At 27.3% G+C, this 25804-nt stretch overlaps 3 protein-coding genes and 2 non-coding genes across 5 annotated transcripts; 3 read left to right on the plus strand and 2 right to left on the minus strand.

Moving 5' to 3' along the window:
- Positions 1–843: 843 nt before the first annotated feature.
- PGO_080090 (STP1 protein) lies at positions 844–2448 on the plus strand (the record flags this gene model as incomplete). Its single annotated transcript, XM_028687233.1, has 2 exons — positions 844–1638; positions 1927–2448. The coding sequence occupies 2 exons, from the start codon at positions 844–846 to the stop codon at positions 2446–2448; spliced, it is 1317 nt and encodes a 438-aa protein (XP_028543034.1).
- Positions 2449–5524: 3076 nt separating this feature from the next.
- Positions 5525–7204, plus strand: PGO_080100 (tryptophan-rich antigen; the record flags this gene model as incomplete). Its single annotated transcript, XM_028687234.1, has 2 exons — positions 5525–5617; positions 5903–7204. 2 exons carry the CDS (start codon positions 5525–5527, stop codon positions 7202–7204), a joined length of 1395 nt encoding a protein of 464 aa, XP_028543035.1.
- Positions 7205–11794: 4590 nt separating this feature from the next.
- PGO_080103 lies at positions 11795–16415 on the minus strand. Its single transcript, XR_003699416.1, has one exon. It is a non-coding gene; the product is annotated as a large subunit ribosomal RNA (ribosomal RNA).
- Positions 16416–17265: 850 nt separating this feature from the next.
- Positions 17266–17435, minus strand: PGO_080105. The gene has a single exon (XR_003699417.1). It is a non-coding gene; the product is annotated as a 5.8S ribosomal RNA (ribosomal RNA).
- Positions 17436–22512: 5077 nt separating this feature from the next.
- PGO_080110 (hypothetical protein, conserved) lies at positions 22513–23877 on the plus strand (the record flags this gene model as incomplete). The annotated part of the gene is made up of 1 exon (XM_028687235.1): positions 22513–23877. One exon carries the CDS (start codon positions 22513–22515, stop codon positions 23875–23877), a length of 1365 nt encoding a protein of 454 aa, XP_028543036.1.
- Positions 23878–25804: the final 1927 nt, after the last annotated feature.

The following is a 25804-nucleotide window of genomic DNA, read 5'->3' on the forward strand; positions in this document are numbered from 1 at the left end:
TCAAAATGTGAAATGTGCAATACAAATTACATGAATATAGTATTCATATATAATTAGATCTATTTATTATCTATACATATCCCGAGAATAAGTAATTCACATGTCCATGTATGAATTTTTAGAACCTTGTATTATATATAACAATTTACATGATAACTAAATATTTTACGATTTTTTTTTTCTTCTATATTCAATATTTTTTTATGCACAGTTATATATGTTACTAATTGTTATTTTGTTTTGTTTTTTTTTAAATTATAAATAGAAATTGATTCATTATAAATAAAGTACATTTTGCACATAATATCGTTATCTTTGGTATAGGCTTATCCGCACCTCAAAGTTAAATAGATTTTATATATATGCACCTAAATCTGTGTATATATAATATGTAAATTTTATACTAGAGAAAGTTGAAGAAATTATAAATAATATAGTATTATTTTTGTACAATTGTGAACAGATTTAAACGTTCTTTTGTTATATATTATTCAAGTATTAAGACGACACACATATGTTGCAAAATATGCAAGAGACATTATTATTAACTTTTTTTATAAGCATATAAATCTGATTTATTAAATTCTGTTATATATTGTTTTTTTACTTTTAACAACAACTCTCGATACTCATGCTTTTTTTTGATGTGGAATTCAGCGAAATAGGAAAAGTGAAATCTGTAAAAATATTTTACACACATATATATATTGAATTTTATTAATTTTACGTGAACAACAAAAGTTTTTATTATTTCTTCTCAAGTGCAAGCGTTTTTTTCATAATTAAAAAAAAATTCTTTGAAAAGATATATAAAAAAAAAAAAAAAACCTAATTAGTAGAAAAATGGAAGACCAAATAACATTAGACGAACCACAAATTAGCGAAATCGTCACCATTCCTGCAGATTTCAATAAATGGAAAACTCAGATAATATCCGACTTTATTAGTAATTTTAATGATTTAAATAGTGCAAGTAAACCAAGATGTAAAGGCATATATAGGAACTTAAACTATTGGTTAGATGACAATCGTGATGATTTTGTTTTAAATAAGGCTGCATTATTTGGTATAAATTCCCCTGAGGATATATGGCTGAAAGAGATCGAAGAACCATTAGTGAAGAAGATTGAATCATTGGATTATTTATCATTATTTAAAAGAGCTCCTTATAAATTTCCAAAAAATCTAAGAGATGTATTAGGTGAAGTAGAAGAATTTTTAGATGAAAGAGATATATATGTGCAAGAACTGAACATAGATTGTAAGTCAAATGATTATTTAATGTTTAAAGAATGGATAAATGAAAAAAAAGATTACTTGACAAGTCACGCCGATTGGCACTTGGTAGAAAAGAGTAAAGAAGATATTCCCTCCTCATTGAAATCAAGATTCGATGTAGACAATGTGTTTAATTCTGAATACTATTGCAGTGAGACTTACATGCGCAACAATGGTTTAATGAATAGTGCAGCATTAAAGGGTGCACAACCAGTTACTTTTGTAAATAAGGACCTTTCTGCAATACTCACTAAAGATTTCTGGGCTAATTTTCCTCAAAGTCTGATACATTCTAATAAGTTAATAACTCTCGGTTTCATTGTTTTTCAAATTTTTTTATTAGTTTTCGTTTTTAAAAAGGTAAGGAAAGTGCAAAATTTTATTTACTCAAAAAAGAAAAAAAAACCAAAAAAAAATGGATAATATATTAGCATATTGCTCCTTTGGAGCCATATTATTTTTACAATGTTTAGAAAAGCTTGATAGTTTCGATCCGTTTATTCACAAATATATTTTTTTGTATTTATATATATGTATATATTTAAGTATGTGCATATATTTAAATATTATGTATAATCTACACTTGCAAATTTGTAACATTAAAACTAACCTAACTTTTAAATTCCTAATTCTCACACTAATACACAGATCTTTCCAAGTGATTCTTCTTCGGGTAAAAAAAAAGGATTCTTTGATGATGATGATGATGACGAAGAAGAATATATTAATTTGGATAGTTCAATAGATCCAGCATTACTTAAAAAGGGTAATAGATCCAAAAACGAATACTATGCGTTTTATCCTGTTAAACCAAAGAAAGCAAAAGATTCTGGAAGTAGTGACGATCAAAAGGAAGGTGAATCAACAAGTTCATCAGATAATGAAGATGGTGTAGATAAAACAAAAAGTGAAAATATACCTGATCAAATTGATCTAGATAATTTAAAGAAAAAAAATACTTACGTATTCCCAAATGAAAACAATGATGGATTGATTATAATAGATGTTTTCGTCCCATTGCATAATACTGGAGATGTTGTAGAATTAACAAAAGAAGAAGTTTTAGATGTTTGTAAGGAACTTTTTAAAAATAAAATTAAAAATAAAGTAGAATTAACTGATGATGATAAAGAATTAGTCAAAAATGGTAAGAAGTACGTTGTTTTATAATAAACTTGACATAATAAGGAACGCAATAAATAACTTGAAAAAAAAATAGTTGAAATTGAATGCTAAATTTTTTTATCCCAGTAGAAAAATGCACAATATATGCAAAGGTTTATTAACATATTCTCCCTCTCACATGATGCCAAAAAAAAAAAAAATTGAACAGGAAGGAGAAAAAAATATATATTCAACTCATAGTGAAAATATTCTTGTTCTCCGAATTGTCTTCTACGAAAACTGCATTTTGTATATAATTATTCTATATATATATGTATGTATATATATTTTATAAAAAAAGTATTTTACCAAATTTTGTAATTGTGTCCTATGAAATTTCATGGAAGATTATAAACATCTGCAAGTGTTACAGGAAAACGTGAAATATATCTAATTTTTTTTAGCAATTACACTTTTTTCAAGTCTATTATGGAGTATTGTTTTAAGCAACAAACACATAAGTACATGGTCCACTTCCAACAATATTTGGTTAAATGGCATTTACATTATTCCTCTGTCTGTCTGTGTGTGCGTGTGTTTTTTTTTTTTTTTTCTCATTTTTTTTGGCCTTTTATGATAATTTTAAGAGAAAAAATTTCACCATTTACTATTTAACTACTACAGTGTTAAAACAAAATGAATGCATTTTAAAAGCATAAATTAAAAGGATGATGATCTACATGTTTTTACGTTTATGTAATCGAACCATATCAAATATACATATGTTCATTTATACCAAGTGTAGATATTCACTGTGTAAGAAATAGTTAACCGTATTTATGAATTCATATTAATATATAAATTCATTTTTTATTATTTTTATTTATTTATTTTTTTTTTTTTATCTACACATCATTTTCTGATAACTTCATTAAATTCATAATATTCACTTTTTGAACATATATATTAAGTAATTATAAATACTTATAAAAATATAAAAATACGTTTATGATATATATCAAAATAGGATAAAATAACTCAAATTTATGTTTCTTAAAAAATTTCCATAAAAGCATTTTTATTATTTTTTATTTAAAATGTTTTTTTTTTTTTTTTTATGTGTCCATATTAAAGCTTCTAAAAATATGAACACAAAAAAATTATTTTATCCTGACATGTTATATAACGAAAAAAATGAAATTGGATACTAAGAATTTTATTTCCATACATTTACCTTAAAACCAATTCCTGGAGTTTTCAATATATTTCCCATTACATCTATAAATATATATCTATCATTTGTCGTATTAACAAACCATTATAAATGCACCAGTAGTAAAAATTATATGATTTACATGTAAAAGATATATACGATATTTGTTGATTCACTGGATACGTAAGGTTTTGAACTCTGTAAAATTTATCCTGACGCCTGCTTTTAGCATTTTTATTAATTATTTTCTCCCTTTTATAATTTTGCATTTGGTTCCACTCATAAAATGTAGAAAATTGTTGATGAACGTTAACACAAAACATAAGCTAAAATATATAGCGGAACACATAACAAATATAATATATATAGTAAAAAGATCTGACAGAATAAATAAGGGGGCTTTTATATTTATGCTGAACCCCTATAAATAACCTGTAAATTTCCGTCTCATACAAAATATTCATTTCTCCCGTATTACCAAAGGGGCTACTTGCTTGTACGAAATGGTGTGCAACATTAGAATGCAGCAAACAGGATTAATACATGTAATTAAATTATAATTTCTTAAAAAAATATATTATTAAAGTTCAAATTTATTGTATACACATAAATAAAACATATATTTCTTCCATTTGAAAATTAATATAGTACTTCTGCACCCCCCATTAAGAACAATAAACATGCAAACAGAACAATGAATGCTTTCTTATATATAACGTAAAATATGCTAAAAATTGCAAAATGAAAAATATCACAATCATAAAATTTCAATGTGTGTGAAACTATCTATGGAATATAGAAAATCAAAAAAAAATTATATTTGAAATACACACACAAAAAAAAAAAAAAAAAAAAAAAAAAAAAAAAAAAAATTATAAAATAACCCTCATTTCTTTATAAGAATTTTTCTACTATAAATGAATTGAAAAAAGAGGAAATGATGAATGAATTAAACTTTTATATTTTAACATTAAATATTTTAAAAGTGCAAAAAAAAGAACAATTTAAAAAAAAATGTAATGCCTTTTCTACTTTTTGTGCACAAAGCAAAGGCACAGAAAAAAAGGCTTTTCATTTTTTATCTACTGCAAATTCGCAGCACACTTACAACGGTACTTTTAAGAAAAGAACTCTTATGATTTTTCTCACCTTTGTGTGTTCTTCTTGTAACTAATATGTGTGTGTTGTTCTTATAAATTTTTTGATTTGTAATTGTACGTAATGCACAAACCCAAAGGCATAAAAAAGAATGATTCATCACATGCTGAAGTAATAAAAAGTGTTAATTTCATTTCATATTAAATTCATTTATGAAAACATATAAAAAAAAAAAAATTCCTGCAGTTAAAATGTTAAAACCATATATGAAATATGTATATGATATATCAGCAGCACTATAATGTGTTATATATATACATATATATATGTGATTTTTTTTTTAATTTTTTATGTTTCTTAAAATTCTGTTTTGGTTTTATTGTTCTATTGTTTATGTTTATGCCTTTTCAATCGTCATTTTTAATTTTATGTGTTTTAAACCTTTCACATTTATGGTTTTTCAATTTTATATTTTTTATGATGCCTCTTCTCTTCCATTATCCTTATATCTTAGATTTATGATTTTTTATAGTTCACCAAATTAATTTTTTACTAATTTTAATTTTTCCCTATTTTTCCTTTTTCTGTTCTACTCTTATTTATTAAAGAACTCTATTCATATCAACCCAAAACAATATTGCAAAAAATTGTGTATTAACAGAAATAATGAAAATTACATTTTGATTTAAATTTTTTTTTTTTTTTTTTTTGTTCACATCATGTTGGAGTACCTTCCAGGAAGCAAATTGGCTTCCACAAGAAAATGATAATTATATGTAAAAACAGAATTTTCTCAACATAGCATATTTTTCACGAAGAATCAGAAAATATATGAAGAAAGGAATTCTTATTTTCCATTATATATTATGTGTTGTAATGTCTACTGTTATGTATTATGACATAACAACGTGCGTCGCTAATACGGTAAGAGAGATATCGATAATATATGTACATAATCTATCTATATATATAAGAAGTACACTTGTACATAGATCTATTTATGTGCATTCTAAATATCTGTATGCACGTGTACATCTACACATTATATGATTTCTCTTTATGAATCTGCTTCATTGAAAATTATAAATTACAATAACAGAAATAATAGCAATAATAGGAATAATATAACACTTCTAATAATGAGTTTCTGCCTTAACCTCACTCTAATAATGAACCGTATGAATTACCATTTCATAAAATTCTTTATAGAACTCTTTTAAAAAAAGGAAATTTCGTCCACACCGTGACCTATCATGCTCAGATTATGAGAAAGCTGAAAAAAATGAAAATGTTGTAAAGGTGAGAAATCCAGTTATTGAACAAATTAAAACTCCATATTTTGTAAACATAGCAGATAGAAAAAATTCTAGATTAACAAACATAATTCTTGAAAAATTTACAGGTCCATACTTCCTGAATATAGCAAATGAATATAATTTGAACACATCAAACAAAATTGTTTCACGCGTAACAAGACCAAATGCTGAAAACATAATAAAACTCAATTTTGAAAACTTTACAAGAGAAAAATGCCCCAATGTAACAAGAGAAAAAAGTCCTAACATAACAAGTGAAAAAGAATCGACATCCAACATACCTAAAACGAAGCGATTTGAAAAATCAAAGTTCCAAAAATTAAGGGACAATATTACCCTTTCATTAAGTAAAAAAAAAAGTTCAAATAATAAGTTTATGAGTAAATTTCTATTACCTATATTACAGGTTGTTCAAGGAAACCTAAGAGAATGTGGTAAAAAAAATAATGTGGAAAGAGAACAAACAGAAGAATCATCCGATGAATGGAAGCAACAGCAGTTTCGAAATTGGATGAACAAATTAGATGATGATTACAAAGCTTGGAATGATTCATTAAAGGATGATAAAAAAGAATGGGTTAATCAAAAAGAATCTGTATTTCAAAATCTCCTAAAGAAAATAAATATAAATTTGTTAGAATGGAACAAAGCAACTCTAAAAGAAATAAATAGAAACAAAATTGTCTTAAACGATTTGAACAGTAAAGAACAATGGAATAAGTGGTTTGACATCATATGGAAACCTTATAATAGACAAACATGGCTTGATATCTTAGATTCATACGACAAAATTCGTAGCCAATGGCAATCTAATCAATGGAAAAAGTGGAAAGCGCAAAAAATGACAGAATGGATGTTACAAAAATGGAAAGTTGAAGAAGAAGAAAAATGGGAACAATGGGAAAGTAAAAAATGGGCAAAATACTTTCAGCGAGCAAAGAAAAAGGAATGGATAAGGTGGATAAAAAGAAATGAGAGAGAAAATGCAGAGATAAATAATTGGATACGAAATAAAGAAGAATTGTCTTTACAAAGAGATGATTGGATAGAATGGGATAAATGGAAAGCAAGAAAAATTATAGCTTTGGATAAAAATTTGGATTCTTTAAAAAATAAATGGATTGCTGAAGAGAAGTGGAAGGTTTTTACAAGTGTATCATCAGAACAAAGGGAGGGAAAAAAAAACGTAGAATAATAAAATACTGAACAAAATTCAGGATATTAAATAAGATTTAAAAGAAAAGGCTTGTGTAAATTTTCTTATTTTATTATTATATCTATATAGAAATATCATATTCTTTGTAAAATCTGCACTTGAAAAAATACCAAATCGGATGAATACATATACCCCCCACACCAACACCACATTCACTTGGGATCAGAAAAAAAGGGATAAAAAAGCAAAAAACGATAGGTTTTTTTTTAATTCCCCATTGGGTATTTTGTAACCCAAATATATGGTTCACAAAAAATTTCACAAGCTGTGAAGTTGGGGGGGACATATAAAAATGCATGTGCAAATGAGGGATATAAAAGCATAAGCCCCCAAAATAACACGTGACCATTATATTTGTGCTTGCCTTAAAAATAACGACAGTCATAATATAACCATATCACTCCAGTTATACCCACATTGCAAATGCAATTAATATAAGAAGTTATATTTTTTATAGCTTAATATATCATATTTTTTTGTATGCTTTGTATATATATATATATACACTATATAATCTTTATCATTTATTTATTTTTCCACCATTTACAATTTGTATTAAGTTCATATAAAATTTGTTACATGTATTTGAAAAGTAAGGGAGATTAATAATTCTTTATAGTTCCCCCCCCCCTTCTTTGTTCCCTTTTTCCCTTTTTTTTGTTTAATTTTTTTTTTTCTATAAAAGGCAAAATTTTTTAATTTCATAATAAATATTAAAAAAATACATGTATGAAAAGTAAATGCTATACATATATATATATATACATATATATATGTAGTAAATATATATATCTTAATAAAAAATTTGCGTATTATGGGTAGATGTGTCGCATTGTATAACTTGCACAAAACCCTGTAAAATAATCATCAAACATCTTTTTTGTACTTTAAATTGATACTATAATTATAAGGATGATGAGCACACGTGTGAATTTGTTTTTCTAAAATAAAGTGTAAAAATTATATGGAAATATCATATTAAAATAAATGCATATGGAACACGTACAAAAAGTCAAATATTGCATAACCAAAAAAAGTTTAATTATTTATCACTAAGTTTTTATTTCTAAAAAGGTATTCCAATTCCCTTTGGTTGACTATAGAAAATTATGCTAAAAACATAAGTGCAAAAAAAGTACATAAAAAAAAAAAAATTATTGCTTACATCAGAAGATTTCACTAAATATCAGGGGAAGAGGGGGTAAATAAAATTACCAAAATTTTAAATTCTTATTAACAATTTCATTTTTACTACATCTACACTTGTGTTTTTAAAAAGTCGCAGAAATAACTGAGACTATATTATATATGTAGCAAGAACAAGCTTGACATGTTTTTATTTGTTACTTTATTTATGGGTAGATATTTTTAATTTTCAATTTTATTGTTGTTATATCATATAAATATTTTTCATTTTGCTGTTTCACAATTTCGCCTGTTAATAAATAAGGATATTTTTCTTTTGGGGGGTAAGTGGAAAAGGGTCCCCTTTAAAATGTAATAGTAAAAAAGAATTAACGAACTACTTTTTTCCACGCCCATTTTATGTCCTGATTATAAACATATCTCTTATTTTTTTTTTTTTTTTATCTATAAATAAATAAAGTAGTCATAACTTATACAAGAAGAATTTTATATAAAAATAAAACAACTCTCTTTTTAGTACCCATTTCCAGGGTATTAGTAAAATATAACCATTATAAACTTATATGGGGGGGGGGGGGGGGGGGTAGGGGGGACTTATATGGGGGGGGGGGGGGGGGGTATGTGAGTGTAGCTATAATATTTAAAAGGCCTGACACACAAAATGTCGTCCTTCACGCACATGTTTATTTGTTTAAAAAAAAAGAAAAAAATTACATCACCCCCCCTCATGAATGAACATAATATATATTCTTCACTTGGTATGTCCATATAAACCTGGATAGGAATATTCCATAATATTTTATATTTTAAACCATGAAAAAAATTAAGTTTAAACGAAATGAAAAAAAGAAATTGCTACTTCAAGGTTTTTCACCTATACTATCTACCGCACCTGTTATATACATTTTAAATCTAAATTTTCTTTTTTTAAACGAAAAAAAAGAGACAACGGGGGGAAGGCAGAAAGAATTTTCCATTGCACCGTAAAAATGCTCTTAAATTATTTACTTCCCAATTACCAATAGTTTCATTTTCTCGCTGGGAATATCCCCCCTTTAAAAATATATTTAAAAAATGGCATTTAACAAAAAACCATAGAACCAAAAAAAAGTAAAAATTAAACAAGAATGAAAAACACTTTAGAAAACTTACTATTCTATTGTGATTTTAAAATGACATTTCGCATGATGTGATGTGTATGCCGTACATAATATATATAAGAATATAATGTATATATATTGAGAAAATCTGGTATGGGCATATACATTGTGTACTCATTGTTGTACAATACATATATACCGATCCCTTATTTTGTGAAATGATTTTACCCAAAATTGCAAATCATGGAAGATAAAAAAAGGGACTATGACGACTATTACCCACCAAACAAATTGTCTCACATAAAAAACATGTAACTTGTATACTAGATGATGACAACATCGAACGAATTACAATAAACAATGGAAAGAAAAAATGTATAAAATTCCATGCTTAATTAACGTTTTAAATAAAAAGCATGCACTTTATTATGAAATTATCTATAGAGATAAAAAAATTTTAAGTACATTTTTTTTAAAATACTTTTTGCATAAAGATATAATAATAAAATTAACCTCTAACTTTTTCCTTGCCTCGCTTTGTTTTCGGCAAAATAGGGTAGTATTATATACATACATATCAGCATATATTGTATGTTTAACATTAAAGCTATGAAAAACAGGAATACCCGTTTATATTATATCAAAAGCGTAAACGAATTTTGCTAGATAACTAAAAGGAGCCAATTATATGAGAATATGACAAGAAGTATATGGCTTATACTATTGGGGAACTTATTACCAAAAGCAAACCATAAAGAAAAAATAAAAAAGAACTGATATACTTGGTTTATAAAAAAGCCGTTAAAAGTTATACATATATTTTTTTTTTTCCTCATATTACATATATATATGTATACATATTTGATGAATTATAAGGACAAATTTTTCCCATTTTAAAAAAAGTTTTTGGGACAATTGAAGAACCTTCTCACCTACCCTCCTAGACACACACAATGTGCCACGAAAGAAAAATACCATAAATATTGAATACCCAAATGACGTAGTTTTTCCTCCCTTGTTATATACACTATTTGTATTATATCACCAAGTTAAAAAAGAAAGAAAAACAAATTCCAAAAAAAAAAAAAGGTACATATGTCCGTCAAAACTAGTATTTTAAGTTTATTTTATTGATACAACAAAATATTGTACACGAAATATTTTTTAAATAGGGGAAAGATTTTAGTTATATAGTACATATATATATAATATAACCAAAGGGCAAAACTTTAAAAGGGATAACATAAAATGCACATACATATTATGTACATACATGTGAGAGAATGATACATATAAACATAGACTTTAGAGAATGCATATGAAAGTGGCACATAAAATGACATATTTACTGAAGTGCATATATACATATTTACACAAAATACAATATACTTATAAACAAACGCACTTGTTACATATACTTTACAAGTCCATATATACAATAAGTACATTTACACATATATATTAAGTGTATACTTAAGCAAATAAGCATAGGCATGAAACAATCTGTGCCCTAAAGGTTGCGCAAATATAAGAACAAAAAAAAAAAAAAAAAAAACACATGCGCACCTTTATATGGCAGTATTATGTATATATATATATATATATATATATATATATATATATGTAAGGGCTCCTGATCCGATGATATATATTCTTGCAATGAATTCAAATCCTGGGCAAAATTACACGTATATATTAAATGCTGGTCCCACGGGTCACAGTTGCTTATTTGTTATATAGCACACACTCCATATGTTATATATGTGTACAAAATTATGTACAGAATAAAGTAAAAAAGTTTATTCAGTTATATTAGGTAAAAAACTTACCATTCACGAGGAGCCTCAACAAGTCTGGAAAACTAAGTTTTACTTCCATGTTTACAGCACTCGAAAGAATATCTGTCGTATACAGATTGTTTTTACCACGATATGCATTTTTTACGAATTATTGTAAATACTCCCCCCTCCAAATATGATGAGAAGGTAACACTATCCCTTTTGTGCCATCGCTCAAAATGGAAAAAAGGACAACCCGGTGTTTCCCTTTCAACTATGCGTGTATATACAAAATATACAGGGATAGAAGAAAGTATAACAGCGAACCGCTCATCCTACCATACTGCAAAAGGAAGCGCAATGTCACTCTACAGTTTGGAAAAGCTTGAGCATAGCTGCTTCTACCATAGATCGCAAAATAGCTCATAAAAAAAACAGTGCACAATCTCTCCAATAAGTGATTGAGGAAATACCTACGGTAGAAAGGATTATATATATATATGCAAAAAGCATAATTGTAAATGTTACCCGTTTTTTTTTACTAGATAGTAAAATCCGTTAAAAAGCATATCGTTCACTATAGTATTGTACATTTGGCATGGATTCCGCCTTCAGATGCATTCAGCCATTATCCAACAGACGTAGCTGAGCAACACTGATTTGTCAATCAATTGCAGGACCAGAGGTCTGAACCAACTATTCCTCTCGTACTAAGTTGGATTACCATCACAATACTATTATAGTTAATAAATTAACAAAAATTTCATCAGTAGGTTAAAACTAGACTTGTCTCGTGAAAGTCCTAAATTCAGCACACGTTCCCTATTAGCGGTGAACAATCCGACACTTTGAGATTTCTTCTTCTCAATGATAGGAAATGCTATATAATAAAATAATCAAAAAGCCACGTCGCTAAAATTGCTCGGCAGCCGCAAGATTGTTATCCCTATCATAACTCTTTTACTATCACCACTTATTTGCACATATATCGGAAAGGCATGTACATATATACATGCCTTCCCCATGTCTTTTTCGCAAAAATAAAAGTAGGTGATCATTACAGGCCATACATACTACCTTAAAATGTCATAAAAAAAAAAAAGCAGTTACCATTAACGAGCGTTTCTTTTGTTACAAAGTCTACAAGAGATTTCTGTTCTCTTTGAGCTTGTTAATTTTTTTCGTGTATTTTTTTTTTTTTTTTTTTTTTTTGCTTTACATTCTTTATAAGTATATAAAAAAAAGTAAAGGGAAAAAAAAAAAAAAAAAAATACAACAGCGCTGTAAGTTAACTCCCCACTTGGCTCTGTCTCCATATAATGCAATTTAGAGGTCACATTTATGGATAAAGTAAAGCAACTTAAGATGGAGTGGTATTTCAATGGCACGAAAACATCTTTCAGAATTTCGCTCCCACTTATGCTACACAATCGGAGTCGGTTTACAAAGCCAAACTAGAGTCAAGTTCAATAGGGTCATCTGTGACCTAACTGATTTTACCAAGACTATCACTTGGTTGTGGTTTCGATAGATTGCAAGTAGGGACAGTAGGAATATGTTAATCTGCTCTAAATGTCCTTCATTATTATCATAGTCATCGCATTCTTATGATGGCTTTTTCTTTTTTTTTTTTTCATACATATATCATCATAAATTTATTACCAGATATAATATATCGTGGTAATGAAACCTACAATGGGATATGTATTAAAAAAAAAAAAAAAGAAAAAGTCATGATAAAAATTCGATGATAAAATTAATGATGAATCACATTTGGCCAATTTTAAGAGTCATAGCAACTACTCCCGCCATTTACCTGTGCATTTATTGAATTGCTTCTAATTGTTATTCAAAAACACTGGGCAGAAATCACATTGTGTCAAGTTAATCCCAAAAATATCATCTCCTGATACTGGATTTTCACAATGTTATGTCTTTAAAACAGTCAAATTCCTCTTGTCCGTTTCAGTTCTGATTTGACATTATTTGGTCCTTTTTCCAATATGGATTCTTTGATTTAAGACGCTGGAACATCAAATCAAAGAATTTATCATAAATTCGAAGAACAAGAGGAGAATGGGGAAAAGAAATGAATAGTAACAAAAAAGAAAAAAAAAAAAAAAAAAAAAAAAAAACATATTAAAAATATAATTTATATTTTTAATATGTTTTTTTTTTTTTTTCTCGCTCCCCTCTTATTATATACTATTCATTTCTTTTCCCATTATCCTTCACTTAATATCATCAGAGCCATATCCTTATCCCGAAGTTACGGATCCATTTTGTCTAACTTCCCTTACTCACATTGTTCTATTTAGCCAGAGGCTTTTAACCTTGGAGACCTCATGCGGTTATTGGTACGTTCAAAAATGGTATTTTAATATATATGAAAAAAAAAAAAAGAAAATGTAGAAAAAACTCACCTGGAATAGTATGTTTTTTCCACTAATTTTTTTTTCATATAATTATTTTTTGTTCCCTCCATTTTTCATGGGTAGTTCTTACAGATCCGAATAATTCAAAAAGAATTACTATTTCTTACAAATCAAAAAAAAATTATATATAGAAACCGAGATCTCTATTTATAAATTTTCTCAAAATGGAAATATCCTGCAAACCTCTTCTCCAAGTAAATTGTTACTCCGAGGTTTACTATAGAAAGTTAAGTGCAAAGAAAACGCACTTCGAATGAAAGACCTACGTTATGGAGTTCATTTTGTTATATGTTACCACTTCGTTCCGTTTTTTATGAATAAACTCAAAAAAAACTACTGAACATTGTATACCATGAATTTGGCACAGGAATATAAACCTGTTTCCCTTTTGAGTAGGTGGGGATAAAATGTACATACATACACATATACGTACATGTATACATACACATATACGTACATATATACATACACATATACATACATATATACATACATATATACATACACATATACATACATATATACATACACATATACATACATATATACATACACATATACATACATATATACATACACATATACATACATATATACATACACATATACATACATATATACATACACATATACGTACATATATACATATATACATATATACATACATATATACATATATACATACATATATACATATATACATACATATATACATATATACAAACATATATACATATACATATACATACACATATACATACACATATACATACACACATACGTACATATATACATACACACATACGTACATATATACATATATGTATATATATATACACTATATGCCCCTCCATATAAGAACTTTTCAGTTATCTCTTAGGAACGGCTAACTCTTGTTCAATTGCTGTTGACAAGAAACCCTTCTCCACTTCAGCCTTCAAAGTTTTCATTTGAATAATTTCTACTTCCACCAAGATCTGCACTAGGGAAATGTTCCACGAAAACTCACGTATTTCGCTTCGACACAAAACCCTACGATTTTCTACTCATAAAAAGATTTTAAAAAAAAAAAAATTATTCATTCCTTTTTTTTATACCTTTTTACGGCTTGGTATCGGTAACTCGCTTTAGCGCCATCCATTTTCAGGGCCAGTCACTCGGCAGGTGAGTTATTACACACTCCTTAGCGGATATCGACCTCAATGATTACCGTCCTGCTGTTATAATGCACCAAACACCTATGTTTTATGGAATCTCATGAGCGAATATTTAGGCACCTTATCCAAGCTTTAGGTTGAACCCTCATAGCCATATCCGGATCATCAGAAATGGTTCCACTTGGAGTTATCATTATTTTAAACAAATAAAAAAAAATAAATATAATGACGTATATACTTTATACAAAAAAAAAGTATATAACTTTTCCTCTATTGTACATTTCAGAAAATTGAGACAAGTTGTTTTAGAGGAAAATAAAAATCACTTCCATAAAACAAACTTTTTTCACATCTCATGTCATTAGTATATAAAATATATACATTTTTTATTTGGAAAACTACGTTTTTACAACTCCAGCAATCATAAGAGATCTTTCGAAAATAACCAGGTATTAGACTTTTCGTATAGTATTTCACCCCTAAACGCAATTGAAATGAATGATTTATAAAATCATTATCAATTCGATCCTCCATCAGTCTTTCAACTGACTTCAATCTCATCACGCCTAGTTCAAAGCCCTTCGGGTCATATCAAATATACTCATACTCGAATTAGCACATAATTTTGCTTACCCGGTAAATGTATGCGTTCAAGAGAAATTGCTTTCTTCCAAATTCTACAAAATTATATTTTCTTATATATTGCGCGTATAAAAAGTTATAATGTTTAAAATTATCATATACACTTGCATATTTGATATATTCCTTGGTCCGTGTTTCAAAACGGTTGGGTTAAGAAAGTATTATTAAGAACAACTTAAAAAGTAAAAATTTTTAAAATTTAGACTTTTTTTATTTTCCTCAGTAAATAAGATAATTCTTTTTTTTTAATGTATGTGACAAAAAAGCATTATTATCGTCAACGCGTAAATTCAAAAATTTAGAGACAATTAATCTAAGAATAAAAAATATATTTTTACCCTGGCTTTAGCCATATTATCCTATTTCACTGATATTCTTTTTTAATAAAACAGAGTTGTGAGCCCCAATTTATCACAACTCATGCTTTACTGATTTTCTTTCTTAATCCGTTCCACCTTAACGATTTCAGGTACTATTTAATGGCTCATTCCTGAGTACTATTTCATCTTTCCCTCACGGTACTTGTTTGCTATCGGTCTCCTACACATATTTAGCTTTATGTGAAAATGTTTATCACACGTATTAGTGCTCCAGTTTCAAAGAACACGACTCTAAAAAAGTAACATATTTTCCATGTAACTTAAGAAGTAGAACTACGGGCCTATCACCCTCTATGGGGATTAGCATTCCTGCTCACTTCGTTCATTCTTCTACTCGTTGCTGGAAAAAAGGTAAAAGTTACTTTTAAATAACACGACAATTCCCATAAAATGGCTTGCGCTCATATGTTAAGGGATTTTACGCTTGAGCTTTTCCTTTTTCAGTATAACTGTATTCTTTTACTAAAGGAATCATTGTTATTTTCTTTTCTTCCGCTTAATTATTTTTGATATTCAGCGGATCTGCCCTTCTATTAAAATTTTTTTCATAATTACTGAAGTATGTTTTACAGATCGTGCAAGTAGGCTGCCGCAAATACATACCTGCAAAACCTATATCATAGAGTAGAAAAAAATATATACATATACAAAAAGTATAACATGTAAATAAATATATCATATATATATATATATATACCAAAAAGTATATACACAATATATAATATACCTATTTTTTCCATACAAATTTGATTTAATCCACAAGTACAACACCCGGGAAAAAATAACAAAATTGTAGGACATGTTTTACTCCTTATACATGCATAAAATCTCAACCACCTTATGACGAATTTTAATAATTGTCCATCCCTTAATTGTAAAAATTAATGGACACACACTTATAATAAAATTCATAATTCATAAAAAAAACAGTTTGTAATAAGAATATACATATACATATATGTACACACTTATTACGAACTAACCCTTCTTATGGATTATTTGGGGGCAATTCAAGACACACGAAAGAAATTTTCTTCGATTAATTCAAAGGGCTATAAATATGGATAAAATCCATTGTAAACTTCGTAAAAATCTACTGTTGATTCATACGCATAAAATAAATTCTACGCGTATATATCTCTACAAGTGGTATCCAATATTGAACCGCAACATGAAGACTTACTAAATAAGGTTTCTATCATGCTCCGCGACAAGGAACATTTTTGACGTCTTGAAATCTATCCAATCGCTTATGGGCAAATGTAGAGATCCTCCTTCATTTCCTGTACAATCAGTTTTTTATTTTTTCTTTTTTAAAAAAAAAAATAAGAACGTCATTTTGAACAGTTGTCAAGAATTCATACTTCAAATAACAAAATTTAATGTAAAAAATTTTTCAAAATAATAGAAGTACTACCAAATTATATACTCTTTAAAAAGGGTAAATTGGTGTGTAGTTTACATTCAGCGTTCTGATGATGATTCACAGAGATACATGCAAGTTTCATTGCTTATCGTATTTTGCTACGGCCTTCATCGCTGTAGGAACCGAGACATCCATCGTTAAAGTTGTTTTAATTTTAAAAGGTTACCATATTTATTTTTGCAAACTTCCATACCAAAACATGACACATATATATTTGTATATCAATATATATCAATATAATATATTTAACACATGTAACATATTTCTATATTTCAGTTATGCTATATGGTCCTTTAAAATTTTTTGTTTACACAGTTGTTACGTATATATATATGTACATTTATATATGTATGCACAGAAAAAGTACGGCACAATTAAAAGTATATGTAAAAATAATTGACGTTTAATTATATTATTACAACACATAATTAGTATTTAATTATCATCGTCGTATATAATATATATTTGTATTTGGTGCATTATATGTTATACCATTACTGTATAAAACCGTCTAAAAGACAGTATATATTATATATATATGCATATATATAGTACACATAAATGCACAAGTACTTTCCAAGTATAGCATTGCAACCCACGTAATATTCCCTTTTATTTGAGAACGGGGAAAGATGTAAAAGAAGTTCCTCTTATTATACACAGAGTTATTCGTTCTCCGAAATAACATGCACCTCAAAAAAAATAAAGTACCAATAACAATAATTAATTAAGTGCTATAAAAACGTACAAGTTTAAAATTTTCATCTAACCATACTTAATTTATATATAATTGGTTTTACATATATATACTAGTGTATATTTCTTTCTTATTGCAAAAAATTTCATTTACTTATAATTTTTTTATGCTCAGAAATATATTTACTATTATATATATAGTAATCGACAATTCATGCTTTTGTGGACATCTTATTACGCCATTTTCAGATATCCTAAAAAAAAAGCTTATTGACGGATAATAATATGTGGTATATATTTTAAACTAAGCAGAAAAGGAGAAAAAAAAAGCCTAAAATAATAATATATCCACCACCCTCACAACGTAAAAGAGAATATATATATGGTTCTATATTGTCTTATTTGGATGGAGGTCTATTACAATTGTGTAGACGGACAAACCGTATAATGGATATTTATTAATCTTTAAATATATGATCCATTTTGCATTATAAAGAAAAAAAAATTCAACCCTGATTTTTATACTTTAATAATGCTTATCATTTAGTACCACTTCTGTTGTATAGTAAAAGAGTTAAAAGTTATAGAAAGGGAATTAAATTATATTGGTAGGATTAAATATACATAAATATATATATAAATTATAAATATTATATTCTCAAATATGTTTGCACACCTGCAGAAACATTATTTGTAAAAATATATATAATATGCTTCTAAAATACAGCACTTTCACATTCACGTTCACTTAGTATTACTGTGTTTTCATGCTTTTATATTATTCCTTATTATACTTTAGAAGATATTTTTTATTTGTCTATTCAAATAGAAAAAGGATATTAAAAAAACCGTTCATTTTCTGCTAGATAAATATATGTGTATATAATATTATGTACACCATTTCCTCACCTATGCGTGTAAAAAAAATATATTTTGTTATCTACAAGAATAATAAGTAATAGTTTTTAAATTTCTTTTTGAATATAAATATAAACACGGCATATTGCGCCTAAATAACATATATATATATTTCCGAATATCACAGAGACCATAATCCATTTTTTAAATTTAATTTTTTTTTTTTTTTTTTTGCTTTAACAGTTGCTAACACCAAAAAATATTTTTAATGGTTTCACAATGCATTTAGTACTTTTATTGTATAATCCCAATATGAAAGTCTAAAATTTTCCAAAAAAAAAAATTTTGTAACCCTTATAAAAATTGTTTCAAAAATAAGTTATTTCCCTCAGTTATATTTAATACATACCCCTAATGAGTGAAAAATGTTTTCCCATTTTTTGTTATATAAAGGAATGAGTGGACTAAAATTTTGTTTTAATACGTTTAAAAGAACATTTATTTGTATCATTTAAATAAAATGAGTGCAAAACATCTTAAATTTTTGCATTTTTTATAACTCTTTTTACAACTTCCTCTATATATGACTGACACCTTTAGGTATCATAATGAAGCATTTATTACGGATCGTTATTCTGATATTATTATAAATTTTATTTAACACTATTCTGAAAAATATTTACTGCTAAATAGATGCGTATTCCAAAGTGTTAATGATACAATAGGTCAAGGAAAAAAACTTATATGGCAAAAAAGAAAAAAAAAGAAAAAAAAAAATTTCGCACATTCATTTTTAATGTATCTCTTAATATATTAAATACTCTTTTTTTTTTTTAATTAATCATTGTTACTACCCCAATATGCAAATATTTTGAAAAACCGTTGCTACATAAATGTGTTAATTCGCGGTTTTAACAGATTGGGGAAAAATTTTCAAAACTCAATCCTTCGTAATATAAAAGAATTCATATCCCATATTGTGCTTTTTTTTCCTCCTTTTTTCTATACAAGCACACAACTATTATATTAAACATTTTTTACAATTTGTTTTTATAAAACATGTGTATATATGTTTTGTGCTTCTTGAGATATCGTACTGTCGAGAATTTTTTTATTTTATTACTTTCTTTTATTTCCTTCATATATATATATATATATTAATATTTCGAAAAATCATTTAGGAGATGAGGGAGTGGAAGAGCAAATGTAAAAAAAAATGACATTTTCTTATTAACCTGAGCACGAAATATTTCCATGACAAAATGCTCACTAACTTCTTGTTACATTATATGCAAGAGAACGAATAGGTATGATCTATATGGGGTCATATTTTATACATATAAATGTATGTGTTTATGAGATTCCGAACAGTGAAATTGTTTTAATTAAATTTTGAGTACAAATTATTCATCTTTCTTCTTCGTCTTATCTAAAAAAATAAAAATTTTAACATGACACAGAAATATCGTACTTCTCAAAAGGCACTTACAACAATTTGTGTGTATCTTCACCTGTGCCTGTGTATGTTTATATGTGTATGTGCGTATATGGGTGTGTGCCCATTTAACTCATCACACGTAATAATGTAACATACGTGTAGATTAAGCATAAGCAAAGACAGAAACACGATTATTAAGGGACGCTTTCAAGATTCGCCAGATACAAAAATGAATTAAAAATAAAATAAAATAAGCAAAAAGTATTAAAAATTACTTAAATGTATACAATCTTGTATATAACTATAAATACGTGCATAAAATATACACATGGCCTATTTTTTTCTTTTAAAACACGTAGAAAACATTACATCAGAAACGAAACACTTTGCCATTTATACATTTTACACATATTTTGAAAAAACACTCTTCATTCATAACATTCAATTCAGTGCTTTCATTTTAGAAATATGGAAGGAAATATTGTTTTTGTTGTTTTTATCTTCATTCCCATTTGTGCATGAATTCACAAGCATAAAAAAAATATGAACGACAACATTTAAAAAAAATATTGTCTCACCAAAAAAAACAAGAAGCAGGAATTGTATAATGGATAGCATGTGACACGAATTAAATGAGGATTACTCGGGGAATCCTATTAAGGGTGAATTGCAACGCCAATATTCCAACATCATCCATGTGCCATATCATGATTAATGCATAATTAAACATAAACGAAAGTCAAAAAATTGGACACAAGGCAATTATTACATATTTAACAAAATAACGACATGCATAATATATAAATGTTTATTTACTACAGAAAAAAACACAAAAACTTACCCAAATGCATCTGATTATAAAGTAATAATAACATATCTTTTAATGATGCTATACTTCCCCAAACTTGAATTTTAATTAACATTTATGCAACCTCATCTGTTAAGTGAAAATTCAGCAACCATAAAAAATGTATAATATTAGCGAATATGTAATAGTTGTAAAAGCAAGCAACATGTTTAAAGGAACATAATATAGGTCAACGGAAAAAAATATTTTAAAAAAAATATATTTTAATCAATGTGCCATAACAAAAAAAATGATAGTATGCAATGCTATTAAAATTGATGTTTCAAAACGTTCTTTTTTATGAAAAAATCTTCAATTACATCTCCAAATAAAAGATGTAGCAAAAATAAAACAAAACAAAACGAAACGAAACGAAATAAAATAAAATAAAATAAAAAAATGATGTTAAAAAAAGTAAAAAAAATTACAAAGCGATGATATATGGGGAATGATGCAATATACCACAAAGGGAGAGGGGGTATCTTCTTCTCATATAGGCAAGCATCACTTGTTCTCCAATAAATATGTACATATTGTGAATAAATTATGTGAACACGTATATTTTTTAGTATATAAAACGAAATCTTAAAACAAAGCAAGATAGCAAAGTATTTTAGTAGTTCCCAAGTGGTTCATTTTTTTTTTTTTTTTTATATTTTTGATTTCCTTCCCCCTCTCCACTCGGCACTTTCTATCTCATTGCTACATTGGTGCAGATTTTATATACCCTTTTACTTAATATGAAAGAAGTGTCGTTTCCATTTTAGACCCATTTACATGTCGGTTCTTGCATCCCTATCTTCTTATTTTTGTTAAAGGTAACAGTTATAACCAATGCATATATGCATCATTATATCCTACAATAACGTCATATAAATTAAGACACACACAAAAAAAATAAAATAATAAATAAAATACAACAAAACAACAACGAAGACATATGCAATATAAACTTTTCTCTTGTATTTTGGCCATTTAATTTGCTTCTTTCCTTATTTTATTTATTTTTTTTCCCCCCGTTATTTATATATACAATTCATTTTAGCCTTTTGGGTAGCAAGCTATTTTATATTTTTTTTTTTTTTTTTTTTTTTTGGTTGATATTTATTTTGGCTATTTAACTTTTCCCCTTAATTGGGGCCACTACTTTTCTGCACTTGTTTTGGCACCGTATATACAAGCAAAGTTAAGAAGAACATCCATATAGGTGCTACAAAGTTTAAAAGAATAGTTTCAATCCTTTTTTGTTTTCTCATTATTCGTTTTTTTTTTTTTTTTTAATATGTTACTTCTCCCTCTTTTATGCTATGAATATATATATATATCTAAAGCATTTCCCCGGTTTAACTAATCCCTACATTTATTTAAATCCCTCTTTTTACAAATGTCTCTCCCTTTACTTTACCTTTTTATAACCCATTTAATTATTAATTTTACGTTGAACAACGCCGAGGTTGTCAAGACGCAAACAATAAAAGATAGAGATTTTGAAATTAAGTATGAACCGAATAGCAGACACCTCTATGTTAGCAGCCTTAATATGGAAAAGTGCAACAGCTACAACTATTACGTAAATCAGGAATGCAAAATAATTCATTCTCTCGAAAAAATCGATGAAAACAATAGTGAATTGTGTGTAAACAAAAACAAATGTTTATATATTTCGAATTATGTGTTCCAAAGTTTGGGTATAGAATCAGTTCCCGAACAATACTTTTCCGAATTAAATACTTCCATTGATTCAGATATAGAAACAAAAGAAAAATGCAATAAAAAAGTTTACATAAATGAAAAAGTAAAATGCATATGTTGTATCAAAGAAATAGAAAATTCTGAAATACATAGCCTAGAGGGAGAATTAAATCCAATACAAACAAATAAAAAAGATTTTTATCCCTTTGACCATTGTAAATGCATTTTAAATTATGAAATAGATCATGATAACATTTTAAATGTTAATAAATGCGAAAACTTCATTTGTAACAACGGGTTTTGTACACTCCAAATGGATGGAGAACCATTCTGCTCATGCTCAGACAATTACTATTTCGACCAAAGCGTAAATGCATGCATAAGACATGAAGATTTCGTAATGAATGAAGCAAACGAATCAGTCATCCAAGAGGAAAAAGAAGTGGGTAATAAATCCGAACGATCCATGGTAAAAAAGAACAAAACACATCAAATAGTAAATGAAAAACAGAACGATAAAATATATGATAATCAGGTAAATGAAAAATCAATTAATTTAGATAATGAAAACCATAATTCTATCCTCCCTAGTATCGATAATAGAACACATTATTATCATGCACAAAACATTCAAAGTAACCACAACAACAGGGACATTAATAATGTACTTACCAATGAATGCCTAACAAATCAAATAAGAAATAAACAGGGAATTTGTGAAAACGTGGATAACAGTTCAGTGAAGAAGATTTGCTTTAGAGTAGAATGTTTTGTTAACCCAAATAAATCAGAATGCTTATGTGTAGATGAAAATGGACAAAAAATAGAAAATGATATCTTCGACGTTTCACACATAACAATTTGCACACTTAACGGCATAAACTGTGATTACGGAACCTGTATTAATTCGTTAGAAAAAAATGAATTGGCATGTATTTGTGACAAAAATTATAAATATAACAGCTCTTTAAAAGTATGTATTGGAGACGCATCAACAAGTCTTTTAAACTCGGTGCTCATAATCACGTTGTTTGTTATAATTGCAAGTGCCCTATGAAATGAATGAAAAAAATAAAAATTACGGTAACAAAAAAAAAAAAAAAAAAAAAAAAAAAAAATGCATGAAGTGAAAACATGAGAGAACTCGATATATGCTCTATCATCCCCACCCCCCTTCACACACATACACACGTAGTCTATTTAAAATGGTGATATACTTTACCCATGATCAATATACATTTTGATATTATTTTTGTCCCGTTTTTCTTTTTTTCATATTTTTCTACAAATGTAAGTAAACGGGAAAAACATCATTTCAGGATTACTTACGATTTCTCCCTAAGAACATAAAAACGTTATAACCATGCTTAATGGAGATGTAACTTAGTTCTATATACCTCATTGAACATATACATTTAACCACGAATGCTGGTTATTTTTTCTTTTTTGCAAAGAATTAATTTCACTAGCTGCTGTAATACATGGCGTAATTAACACAATTGTTATTTTATACTATGTTTATACATCCTTCAGCGATTAATTGTTTATATGCCGAAAATGTGGAAAACACATTTGTCACACCACAAAAATATTTTTTCCTTCCTGTTTTTAAATAAAAAGTAAGTCGCATTTTTACTGTCTTATCTTGCTTGAACAAAAAAGGCTTTTCATATTCTTTACTGCGAATAAAACAAAACTGTTTAACCCTTATGGTGGCATAACAAAAATGGTATTGTAGTGATTGATACAGGAAAATATCAACTGAACTATAAAATTACATCATTTTTTGTTATAATTAAAGATCATAAGTAGACAAAACAACTCTTAAGTTATCTACTCGGAAAAGGACACAAAAGAGAGATAATATTTTGCAGTTATGAAGGAAAAAAAAAAAAAAAAAAAAAAAAAATTCTCCTTTTCATTCATTTTAAGATTGTGCAACAACATATATACCCATCATTCTTATTTCAACTCTTATGTCACCTTAGAAATTACTTATTTCTACTTTTATCCAATTTTAAAATGTTCTTATTCAAGTCCGTTCAAAGTATACACTAATTGGTTTTTCTTTAAAACATGCATCTCAACCAAATAATTTATAAGTGATGTCTATTTAATTTATAACTTATAAGAAAAAGATAATAGGAAATGTGGATTACTACACAAATACGTATGAACAGGTAGAGGGGGAGGAACAGTATGCATCAAAGAACGATATACATCTGACTCGTTCGTTTGGGTGTGAAACAAAAATGATACGTCTTTTTTGGTCAAAGTTTATTTTGAATAACTTGCATTAGCAATGTTGCAATAAAAATCCTAAGAGTTTAATTGTTTTAGTAAAAATGCTTGCATATTGAATAATAAATTAGCAGAAAAGTTTTATATATTATCTTAATATGTCCACTTTGCCAGTAAATCTTTTACATCCCTGCCCCTACCCATTTTGCTACAAACATTCGTGATATTTCAATAATGCCTATTATGAATCAGTATGGTAATAATAAAAATTGTAATGTAATTCACGTTAACACTTTAAACATTTTTAAATATAACAAAATTAGGAACCCTTAAACATTTTCCTTAAATTTAACACATAAGTCTTGTAGTCTACAAAGGAACATATATATCTGTAATATGTGTGTATATATATACGAAACATTACATTAATGATTATAATGATGGAAGAAATCTGAATTCTGATCCCATTTTTCTCCACATGAAAATACTACCACATAAATATGTCATATATATGTTTCCTTCCTGGGAGTATATTTATATACTCTATATGCACATTACCTACACTTCACACACATGAGGTTTAACAGAGTCTACACCTTTGTCACCTAACTCTGATGTGGGTGCTTCAAAAACAGAAAAATGAAAACCATATACGCTAGACTGTTATTTTATGCTCATTTACAAGCTCATTTATGCTTTTTTTTTTTTTTTTTTTTTTTTTTTTTTTTACTTAACACGGGAAT

Source organism: Plasmodium gonderi (genome assembly GCF_002157705.1).
Source record: "Plasmodium gonderi DNA, contig: Chr08, whole genome shotgun sequence".
Classification (NCBI taxonomy): domain Eukaryota; phylum Apicomplexa; class Aconoidasida; order Haemosporida; family Plasmodiidae; genus Plasmodium; species Plasmodium gonderi.